This window comes from Anabrus simplex, chromosome 13 (genome assembly GCF_040414725.1).
Source record: "Anabrus simplex isolate iqAnaSimp1 chromosome 13, ASM4041472v1, whole genome shotgun sequence".
NCBI lineage: Eukaryota > Metazoa > Arthropoda > Insecta > Orthoptera > Tettigoniidae > Anabrus > Anabrus simplex.
Genome location: NC_090277.1, coordinates 33,591,704 through 33,604,157, shown reverse-complemented (window position 1 = coordinate 33,604,157; position 12,454 = coordinate 33,591,704). Strand labels below are relative to the sequence as shown.

General features: G+C 35.4%; 1 protein-coding gene across 4 annotated transcripts in view; it reads right to left on the bottom strand.

The window, feature by feature from the left end:
• The window catches only part of LOC136884858 (zinc finger protein 90), a 41,873-nt gene extending 30,536 nt beyond the window's left edge, over positions 1 to 11,337 (bottom strand). The window contains exons 1-3 of one of the 4 annotated variants that reach the window (XM_067157148.2): positions 11,217 to 11,337; positions 6,839 to 6,962; positions 4,691 to 4,786 (exon numbers count right to left, since the gene is read on the bottom strand). In XM_067157148.2, coding sequence (XP_067013249.2) covers positions 4,691 to 4,786; positions 6,839 to 6,898 — 156 coding nt within the window. In that variant the 5' untranslated portion in view covers positions 6,899 to 6,962; positions 11,217 to 11,337. Of the gene's footprint in view, positions 1 to 4,690; positions 4,787 to 6,838; positions 7,141 to 11,037 lie in introns of those variants that run through there. The other 3 variants (XM_067157146.2, XM_067157147.2, XM_068230080.1) reach the window with 3 other exon arrangements.
• Between the last annotated feature and the right edge of the window lie 1,117 nt (positions 11,338 to 12,454).

Below are 12,454 nucleotides of genomic sequence, written 5' to 3'. Positions count from 1 at the left end.
CAAATCTTTGGTTTTGTGGCAGATTTATCTTATTCCAATGATTAATGGATGTAGATATTAGGACTATCTTAACATGCAATTTAGTTTTCTATTGAAAACTGAGTAACCCCCACATTTTGGATAACTTCAGACATACACGTTTTCATATTTATATCAGGGGTTTTAAGATACATGTGGTTACTTCAGGAACCTAAACAGCAAAACGAAACCCTCAATCTGTAGTTTTCAAATTCCAACCACTAAAATGCTTCCTTGCAGTTCAGGACATTAACTTTGATCACTAAGGTCGAGGTATTGCCTACTTTTCTGTGGCTTCTCTGTAAGTGAGTCATTCACCGAGTATCTCTTTAACAGGATTATCAAGCATATCAGCAATCTAATTACGATAAACCATTCACCTAGTTTATGCTTATATCCTCCGAGCATTATCCGAAGTACCCACTTTGCATACCGATTTTCGTTAAAGTACGACCACTAATAACATAAATAGATGAGAATTAAATTTTAGGTCTTCCCCTAAACTACCATTTCACTCAGCGTGAATACAACTTTTTATGGCCTAGATTGTAGCGGCTTATTTCCTGACTTTATATGCCGATTTTCATCAAATTATCTTCAGCTGTTTACTTGTGATGCGTGTACATACAGACAGACAGACAGAAATTATGGAAAATTAAAAAGTGCATTTCCTTGTTACTGTGGACATGATTGATACATAAATGCCATACTTTTTAAATTCTGAACAATGTACAGACAAAACTCTTATTTTATATATAGAGATAATTATTATGTTGATGTAAAGTCATTGAGAGCATTAAAATTAATTGTTGAAAGATAAATAGGCAGCTCAGAGCAATTAACTATTAATGATGCAGAATGAAAATGTGTAAGCAATGCACAAATCTACAGAAGGTTTTAAAGTTACAGAAAACAATTCATACCAAAAATGAGATTCAGACAGAATGAATATAATTTTTACTAACCTATTTTACTAACCCATACAGCACAGCAATATATAAAAATATTACATTTTAATAAAGTTGTAATGGCAAAATAGTACATATTTTTATATGAAATCTGTCATCATCTATAGCATATAAAAGCATGCAAGCTATTAACCCTTTAAAGCACAGTGTTCCCAAGGAGTAACAACCATTTTAGTGTCAGTTTTTGTGCAACCTGCATAGTGATTTTTCCTCAGTCATCTCACAGCATTCACTAATCACTGGCAACAGTAAAGAAACTCATTTCTAAAAAATATGTCATTGACAGCCTGCACACACTAATAAGGCAGTTGTTTATGTCTAAAATTTTTAGAGCAATGAAAGCTGTCAAGCTAATATTCTTGTCCTTTCTTAATATAAGAATTTCAGGTGAGTTTTATTGTTTCGATTGTCAGTTAGAGTAATTGTAGAATGCATTCAAGTGACAGGAGTATTACTCTGTGAGTAATGCTGGTATCAATACGCTCATGTATTGGTGCCTTCAATGCAAAACCATTGTGAATGTAGATGACTGTAATACTGTAATGTACCGTACATTATGTTTACCTTTCATGCACTATGGCTAGCAGAAGGCATATTATTCTTCAGTGTAGCACAAGAAATAATCCACACTAAAGCAAATGGGCTCGCAGCACATGTGCAGTTGCACATTGTCCCAATGAAGCCAAGAACTCCTTTCTTGAACATCACACCAAGCAGAGTTTAAGTTCATTACAAATAGAACAGGATGAGGCTGATTTTTGTTTTGGGATCTCGTAATTCCCAACAAAATACTAAAAATGAAGTAAACTAACAAGAGACATAACAGCAACAATAAATCCACACTAATTTTTAATATGTGTAAATAAAATGTGCAAAATCAAAAACATAACAACAGTAATAGCATTATAATTTCACACGTGATAAATTCCAGCAGTGCATAGTGAAACCTAATTGATCCTTTTTTTCTTCAGAATTTGAATAAGTTTGGTGGTTCTTTATGCACCACAGGTCCTGTATATGCTGACAAATATATTTTATGTTCTTAATGCAAACTGAGTGCTCCAAAAGGTTGATATAACTGTTAAACAGTATAAACAAGGCTAATCCTTTTCAAAATCACCAATAATTATGCTGTGGTGATTAACTCTTATACACTCAGCGAGCTGATCTATCAGCTCAAGGGGTATTGCTTAAAACACTCAGCATGCGCATCTATCGGCTCTGTGTTCGGCTGGCTGTATTAGTACAACTCCCAGATGTCAGGAAAGGACAGCAATAGTAGCTTTTGGATTTAGTTTACACTTTTCCCGAGAGATAGAGACACTAAGCTCATCTGTTTGGAACAAATAAAGTTATCAAACCGCCTATGTTTATCGCATGGCGAGCTGAAGTGTGCTGGTTGTGAGTACAGCCTCTTTTAAGCTTCAAAATACATGTTTTCCTTCGTTTTATTGTTTCCATTTTAATAGTAGTTTATTGTTTATAATATTTTGTTTATATTCAACATTCATCAGTGTTCTCAAGTAAAATTAAGTTTAACATTTCGTGTTCTTACATTTTCGTGCCACGAGTAGGCCTAATTTTTTAAAATGGCCGAGCCAAGTTCTAGGCTAAATAATTCTGATGTTTTGGATTATTTTTATGCTTTAGACGATGACAGTGACTTTATAGCCAATAATGATTTGGATTTTAGTCAGTCTCATTGTCTGTATGGTCAGCCTTGAAGCCTTCGGTTCAGAGGACCCGGGTTTGATTCACGGCCAGGTCGGGGATTTTAATCACTTTTGAATAATTATTCTGACCCGGGGACTGGGTGTTTGTATTTGTCCCTCACTTTTCTCTTCATATTCAGACAACACACTACACTACAAACCACCACAGAAACACATGATAGTGATTACATCCCTACATATAGGGTTGGCATCAGCAAGGACATCCGGCCATAAAACAGAACCAAATTCACATGTACGACACAGTTCACACCGGCGACCGCACAGGTGTGGGAAAAGCTGTAGATAAAGAAGAAGAGCGATTCGTACTTTACAGGTAGTGATGACAGGAGAATGTTTTCCAAAACACAAATGCTGACTCCGGAAGCTATGAGTACAGTTCTTTACATCAGGTGCTAGAACTCATGACTAAATATGAATACAAAAAGCAAAATTATATCTTGTTATACAGAATTAAATGATCTTATTATCAGAATGACTGAACAACAATATCACTAAAGAACAGATTACATTTTGAGTATTAAAAAACCGATTTTTATTTTTTGTAATATATTTTCTAATTTTCAATTTTTTGGTAGTAAAATATGCCATGAACAATTTTGGGATATTTTTTCCTAAAACCATATTAAACTCTGTACTATTGTGATTTTTTTCAATTTTGTATGTGGGGATTTTGTTATATGGCAATTTTTTACACTTTAACATACATAATCATGAAAAATGGTCTGGGCTTGACTAATGAAGATAGCCTGAGAGCTAAAGGGTTAATATAAAAATGACAGGAGTCAGGCATTATTTTGACGCCTCAACTGACCATCTTACCACATTCCATTACAACTGGTACCTTTGACAACACTTCTTTTAAAAACTTATATATTATATTACACCAGGATTACTACTTTCATCAACTTTACCATCTTCATTGAATATTCTACCAGGTCTCATTGTATTCAGACTGGCCCAACCAAACAGCATCCTGTCAGATGAGTCTCTGCATGGATGGAGATGTGCCCTAACACATCTAGTAGTTAACAATTATTACATGAAATCTTATATAGTGAAGATAACTCCATCAATTCATGATGTCTAAGCTTCAAGCATCAATTTATACAAAATTCACACTACTGTCCTAACAAGCTAACATGCCACTGCCTGAAAAAGGCTATTCATGCAATACATTACTAATAGCTATGATACCAGCTGCCACACACTATGCACACAGCAAAGAGGTTCTTGGAACAACACCAGACACCGCATAATGCCTAGCTGTGCAGCACAATACCCAGTGGTCAAACTCAGAACTACTTTAAAAAGAATTAGAATATTATATACGAAAATTAACAAGCCTATGAACAAGACTACTTTTAAGAGGATCTTTAGACTGAATGCCTTAAAATAAGGAGTCTTTCAGTGAAATGGGATCAGTAGTTTCCCTCATGTTATACTACACAGAATCAATAGAACATCAACTTACAAAACTCTGTATTCAAACATATTTACACAGTCAAAATTTTAGTAGCACTGATACTAACTCCTTCATGATATGTAGTGGAGGTCTTTGGAAATATACCATCTACCACCTGGCACCTTGCATGAGATCGTGGAACCTCAAGGAGAGAATATGAAAATTATGTTATTAAAAAATGTATATTTTTCCCAGGATATTCAAATCAACCTATAGAAACTCTGTGTTTAAAAATATGTACATGGTCAAAAGTTTAGTAGCAATGATACCAACTCTCACATGGTATGTAGTGGAGGTCATTGTAAATACATCATCTGCCACCTGACACCTAGTGTGAGATCTTGGAACCTCCAGAAGCAAATATGAAAATTATGCTATAAAAATTTAATTTCTCCCTAGGACACTTAAATCAAATCCATTGAAATGAAGAGTCATGCATTGAAATATGTTCAGCCATTTTCTCACTATTTCAATTTTCAGACACTAACTCATCAAATTATGTACATTACCTCAAATGCATTTTCCTGTGTTGAACCTGGCTCTGTTAATTCTGATTTGGTTTCTTGTTTCAGAGGTATCATTTCTGATACAGGCTGAAAGTTCTCCTGTGGAAAAGAATATATATTAGGCATTCTACTTAAATACACATCAACTAATGTAGTTACCAGGAAATGAGCATGATATTCATTGCCTGCTAGTATTTCAGTTCATTTCAAATTTTAACTAATGTTTAGGGAAACCACGGAGTGCAGTTTAGTAAAGAAAAGCATCCTATTTGATATCCAGGGATACATTTTCTCTTGGTACAGTCATATCACACATAAAACCTTTTAAAATATCACTGTCATCAGAAAATTATACACAAGTACTGACAATTATTCTACTTATCCTAAGCATTATTTTTTAAATTCAGATCACCAAACTTTACTTTACACTGGCAAGAACAACTCAGCATGAAGCATATCACATCCACCTCACCTGTCATATGTTCAGTCCTCAGCTAAAAGACTGGTTGAATCCTCAACAGATCTACAATCAATTGCCACAGATAGACTAGGTGTTACAAACAAGGCATACTAAAGAAACAGGAATGAGTTAGTGTCCCATTACTTTCCTTTTCTACACGTTACATTACACATTATTCTGCCAAGATAATGAAACCTTTTTTTTTATACTGTTTGTTTTACATCACACCAACATAGATATGACTTATGCCAATGATGGGATAGGAAGGACCTGGGACTGCCAAGAAGAGACTGTTGCCCTAACTGAGGTACAGAAATTGTAAATCGCAGAACATCAACTTCACAGACGGTGACAGAGTGGTTCAAACGCACTCTCTCCCAAACACAACCTGACAGCTATGTGATTCAAACTGCAAAGCCAACTCACTTGGTCCCTACAAAATCTACACCATGAAACCTTAATAGTCAAAAGCAGTAAAAAATGACAGGGAACTAAGCGACCATTACTCAGCCTAAAATAAGAAGATAAAAAGGTGATGCACGTTCAGCCTCCCAGCCAATACACTTTGGTTTTTATAGCAAGGCCCCTATCTTGTTGTCAGGTAGCTCCTCAACTGTTCTCACATAGAGCAAGTGGATCTCAGACGTGATCTCTGATTTGGGTAATAAGATACTTAACTGGCTGGGAAATGAACCCAAATAATCTAGGTAATACGAAGGCTCTCTGCCCCTCAACGGAAGAACTGGCTGTTAAATTTTGATACTGACAGTTAAAAGTAAATTCCCTCACAAACAGTAACCATCAGGGATCATTGAGGGGCCCATACCGCATTACCTGATGGTGCCATAAGTAATAATAACGTTTGGACACACCACTGTTAGAGCACTGTGAATTTATTACGTTATCATATATGTAAAAGACCACTGGCCATCAGTGCGCTGGTAAGTGTGGAGAAGTCAGTTATGAATGAGAGAGGATATGGCATGGCATCATATCCTAATGGCAGTAACTACCCATAATTTTATAAGCAATCTTGAAGAGGAGCATGCTTGACAGATATGTTTGGACATCACTCTACTCTGCAGAGCTTATACCTTATAATTATTCCAGCTGAACAATCTTCTCCGAACAGTGTGCATTAACTGCATAATATTAACTTTTAGAACTCTTGGGCAATATCACATCTCTCAAGTAGCATTCTCCGGAATAGCTTATTAAAGGAAAGTCACAGTAAATCACTGAAAGTCCCTCTAATAACTTTTAAGGTTTACAAAGACACTAAGGTGCCAGAATGTTACTGTGCAGGAATTTACTTACATGCCAGTATAGCTACCCAGACGAGCTGGGATATTTCAATATCTTAAAAATAAAACACCTGCCTAAATCAGGATCACACTTGGCAACATGTAATTACCATGCAAATGATTTACCATCTGAGCTATTCAGGTGATATTTTAACTGTCAAAATGAAGAGCCACTGAACTGCAAGCCACATACTCAGAAGATTACAATGAACTGTGTTGAATGTAGCAACAGAGAGAGCCAAGAGAGAGCCCAAAAGTTTTCACTAATGTAGGCCTTCATCAGTGTGTCTGCTTTAGATCTGCTATAATGATAGTAACCTGTCAAACTCGTTCAATTAGTACAGGCTAAATTTCAACTAATAAACAGTTATATAGAATGAAACTTACAAGTGGCGGTATTCCTTCAACCGAGACAGGTTCCTCTTTGATTTCTATTTCCAGGTCCATTTTACACTGCAAATGAAGTACTTTGAAGGAACTGTGGTTGTAAATTACTTCCAACAAACTTAGACTGAAACATGAGCCAGCAATACATACAGTATTATCATTTTTAAGTTGGTAATTTCCTAGGTTATAGTCTATTGACTAAGCAACTAAAGTGTAGTTTTAAATGAATATAGGTAGAGTGATCATAGTTATATGACCTCAAGTTTTACATGAAGTCAGTATCGCGTACATAATCATATGACCTCCAGTTTTATAAAACTGTGAATATTATGATCATGGCATAGCATTTACAGTCTTACATTACTGTCAATATCTTGATCATAACCAAAAGATGCAGTTTAGCAAGAATTAAAAAGCCAGGGTCATGACTTTTAATTTAAATACCTTATGTGCAACGATCAAGAACAAATTGCAGCAAACATAATGAAATCTGAAAGACCAGGCCACTGATTAGCACTCTGAATACCAGCATCCATATCTTGGTTTGATACAGCTCTTCATGACACTATCCTATGCCAACAAAATCATAACAGCTTATGTATACAGTATTTGAATTTCTTTGTTATATTTTGCCTGGCATCTTTATGGAAATGGTGAAAGTTTATTATTACTGATTGCTATTTATATTAACTTTATTATAAATAGCAACCAATATCAAGGATCAGGAATCTATAGTCTTGCATGTACAGGGTGCAATTATTCGTACGTTGCCCAGACTGGCAAAAGCTTTGTTTTAAGATATTTTGAACATGTCAATGCAGCGATACATAGGAAGCATCCTGCAATGAGTGCACACATGCAAGAACCTGGACACTGTTTCACAATTATTGAGAGGGATTTAAGGATTTTAAGAAGGGTAGATAAGGGAAGAGTAATGACAGAATTGGAAAACATATACATTTATTTAGATCAGCAATACAATGAGAACCTAAATGATGAAACTGAATTAAAGAACCCCCTCTTACAACAATTACCAAAATTAATACAAATACATAAGACTGATATAAATACATTCTTTATAATTTTAATCCAACAAATGTTAGCAACACATTGACGCAAACAAACTCAACTCCTCCCCTTGCTACCCCTAGACAGTCCCTCTACCAGCTACATTAGCTATCAATGCACCGCCTACCTCCGCTTCCCCTTCCCACTCCCCGCCAAAACACAAGCTCACTCACATTCACTCATATAATACAAGGAGCACTAACGGAGCAACAAGCAGTTATCACGAACTTGTGACTGACACTAGACAATTAAGCAGCAGCAGGAAGGGTAAGTGATAATTCTACCACTAAAATGTTTGTATAGGTTTATAGTTCGAAATCTTGTACATATTTTTATTTACAGATATATCAACAAGCTCAATTCAAAATCTGCGGTGTTCATTCAAATTCCACTTCACATTGAATGTTTTCATTTTACTAACAAGTTAATTTTAAGATTAATGAGACTGATGTAATGATAAAAATTTGGATTTTAACCAATACATACTATACTAGTGTTACTCCAGCAATATTGGGAATACGACAAATGTCTAAAATACAGGATATTATTAGCTTCATAAAATCATTAAACATGCGATGAAGGTTCAAGGACAATTATACAATTCAAGAATATTGAGTCAATACAGTTAACCAGATTTCATACAAAGGTTTTAAATAGATGGTTAATTGATGAGTTTTGTCTATAAGATTTAAAAGACAATGTTAATACCAAGATTTTAGACAACTGTGTTTGAGCTTAAGACATAACATTTTAGTTGTTACATGATCAGTAAAATAAAATATCGTAAGACTTGTCACTCATTCTTGTAAAGCATATTTTTAGCTCAATAGAATATGTTCATGATGTTATTAAAACTTGAGTAAATATTTTGGCTGATGATGCTCACTACAAAAGGAGCAAAACACGTTCCATGTTAACAATTTAATATGGATGTAATTCCATATTAGCTTATAATGTATTGAATAGGTGGTCTATAATAAAATTACAATAATTTTGTATCATAAGTGTATGTTCCAAGCTGTCAGTGGAGAGATGGCATGAAATGGCATCAGAAGATGAACAACTTTGAGTGGTGTCTTTAAAAGTACAAAAGATCACAATATGAAGATAAAGTTGGAATTGAAGAGGACAAATTGGGGCAAATATTTGTTTATAGGAAGGGGAGTTGGGGATTGAAATAACTTATCAAGGGAGATGTTCAATAAATTTCCAATTTCTTTGAAATCATTTAAGAAAATGCTCGGAAACAACAAATAGGGAATCTAACACTTGGGCAACTGCCCGAAATGCAGATCAGTATTGATTGATTGATCCTCTACACTTCCCTTCAAAACCACCTGAACAAGTTCCCAGTGTCTTCATATGTGTTCTATCATTCTCTCCCTTCTTAGCTTAAAATTTTCCCTACTCATTCTCCTCTCATGATGTTGATTGATTATCTCTTTATGTGTGACTCATTCAATTCGTCTGACCTTCAATAACTTTTAATAACACCACATTTCAAATGCTTTAATTCTCTCCTTCTCAGCACCAATTATTATCCATGTTTCAATTCCATAGAGTGTCAAACCCCATACTCAGAGCAAAAATATTTTTTAAGTTTTCCAAACTATTAAATTTGAGATAAAAATGTATGTGTTGCTGCTTTCAGCTCATTTCATCTTTGTAGGCCTTTGTGCAGTTAGCTGGTTTATTACTCCCACATTTGCCTGAGTGTTGAGAGAGTTACGCAGACAATAAACAACTACATTGCCTTCTGAAACATTCAGAGTCTGTTGCTACATAATGCTGCATCAGCTAGAATCATGGCTATGTACTAATGTTATATAAACATGTGTCTTATGTTCAACAAACTGAGAAACTTACAGGTTATTTTAACTAAGTTAACGTTGAATAGCAAGCCTTCCACATTATGAAGCCAAACTTAATGTCTTCAAAACATTTTTCTAATATGAATATCTATGATAGAAGACAACAGCATTTATTTTCCTAAGAAAGATCTATGAAGAAACATTGTATGCTCCTTCAGCTGGCAATGTGAGAGCACACTGTACGGGGCACAAAGTATTATCTTCTCTTGCTGTTAGCTCCTTACTCACTTGCTGGGACAATACTACCAACCGTTAATTGAGTGTTCTTTCTGTCTATGGTCTGCACAAGTTCTGACTAATGACACAATGTAGAGGTGTTTCACAGGGAGTCTGGTGAAGAGAGTTTGATGTCAGTCCATTGGTCTAAATATTTAGGAGTACTTTTTGTTCCCCAGGTGGTAATGAAACCTGTCTGTGTTGAATTCTGGGAGTGGTTTCAGGTAGAAGCAGTGTTTGTTCAGCTGGCAAATTTGGAAAAATATCACTTAATTTATGATATTTTACTACAAAAGTAGACATACTTATTAGCGCAGACAAGTTGGTCCTCAGCACTGATAACGAACACTTCAATTCCTTCCACATGTGTAACAAGGTAAGATTTGGCACGTTAATTTCATATTTCAACATAGGGTTCAAAAATAAGGGGTACCAGGTATAGTTATTCTGGCCATCACTGGTTATTCTATTAATATATTATTGGGACTGTATGCAAATACCTAACTTTCTGATTTCCAGAGACAGAATTATGTCATGAAGAAATTATTTTAGGCAGCAATCACACATAAGGAAAACGTCAGAAGCAAATACTGCCTACTGGGTATCAATATGATACGGAATAATCTCCAAAATAACACTGATATACCAAGTAATCCCACAGGAATACAGATTATCTTATAGATAACAGAAACGAAACAACTCTCAGGATTTCAAACCTAAGACATTACTACTAGAAACGAAACAACTCTCAGGATTTCAAACCTAAGACATTACTACTAACATGTTTTGTACCCGACAAGGTAAAAAAAAACACATCAACATTCAGTGTATCCCTCTTAAGTCGTACTCACAGATGAGTTAAATAACACACCAATAAATAATTAAAAGTATACACTATATCTGGTTATTTCTTTCTTAAATGACCATCCTCAATTCTTCAACATCGCAGCAATTCAGAAAAATGATCCATGCCATTAAACTTAGATATCCGATGGAGTTGATACTCAGGTATACTTTGTTAGAACATATGATGGAAAGACTTACCCGCACTTATACTGCAAAAGGTATGAATATTCAAAAATAAAGGTGGTTTTATGTATATGTCTTATAGGTCTTATGGCCGGAAAAAGTTTTACCTGATCTTTGATTAAGAAAGATTTCTTACGATCACTATTGTGTTCTAAGACATTAACAGAAGTAAATGTTTGAGCCTTGAACTTTACCGACAATATGTTAGAGATTGTGGACACAATGTAAAATGATAGAAATCACAATTCCTTCGTGAATAAATCTTCGAGATGTAGCACAATATTAACAGAATGAAACTGAACAACGTATCGCGAAATGCCTCATTTGCATCATTCAAAACCGTATTGTAAATTCTATGAACATACACAAACAACAAACTCGCCACTTCGAAAATGAACCGGACATTGTGAAGTATGTACAGTCAAAGCCTGCTAGATACTAGCGTAGGCAACGGTACAGTATATAGTAATCGCAAAACATAAACTATTTTTACTATCACCAGGACGGGTCCAGTTAGTTCATTTGCTCGAACTAGTTCATTAGATACCGTTCATAGCCTTGAGTCGTTCAAATGAACTAGTTCAAATTAACGAGGTAGTTCATGACGCGATATAGGCCTAGAAACAGCCCTCGCGGCACTTCGTTCAAATGAATGAGTTATACTCCGCACGGCCTTACTTCTAAATTGAAGTTTCGCAAAACAAATGAGCATCGCCTTCCCTCTGTTGCCAGCGCGCTACGCCTGCGAGAACTGCTGATGCAATATGACCGCGCTAAACAGCCCTTTTAAATCGTAATACAGTACTCAGAAAAACGAATGAATATGGATTGAAAACAAATTCACAAGAACTACACTTTCTAACAATATCTGGCACTAAAAGAGAATATATTATTAACAATAAAAGAGAATGAGGAAATAACACATCACTAACGGCCAAGAAAGAGGACTATAGAGTGGCTAACACGTCTGCTACAGCGCTCTAGGCGGTGCCAAGGCAAAATAGCGACGCCATATTATATCCGCCCGTGTTTTACGGTTTATTCTGGTTATTGTGTGTTCTTATCGTGGTTTATTTGCACTGGATCTGATAAATTAACTGCATAAATTATGCCGCCTATATGTGCAGCAATCAACTGCACGTTCCGTAGAGGCAGCTCAAAGGATATATCATATTTCAGGTAAGTTTTTTTTTTTAGTAAAGAATGCAATGTTTGGTCATTAGCAGAGTATGTTTCCCCGTTGTCAGTGTTTGTAAATCAATCTATGCTTTTCTCTCTAGGTTCCCTCTGAAAGATAAGGAACTCACGAAACAATGGGTAATAAATATGAAACGTGATAAATGGTTTCCGACAAAGCACAGTTTCCTGTGTTCACGACATTTTGAAGAAAAATACATAGTGATCAACAATGATAGAAGACGCTTGCTGTCCA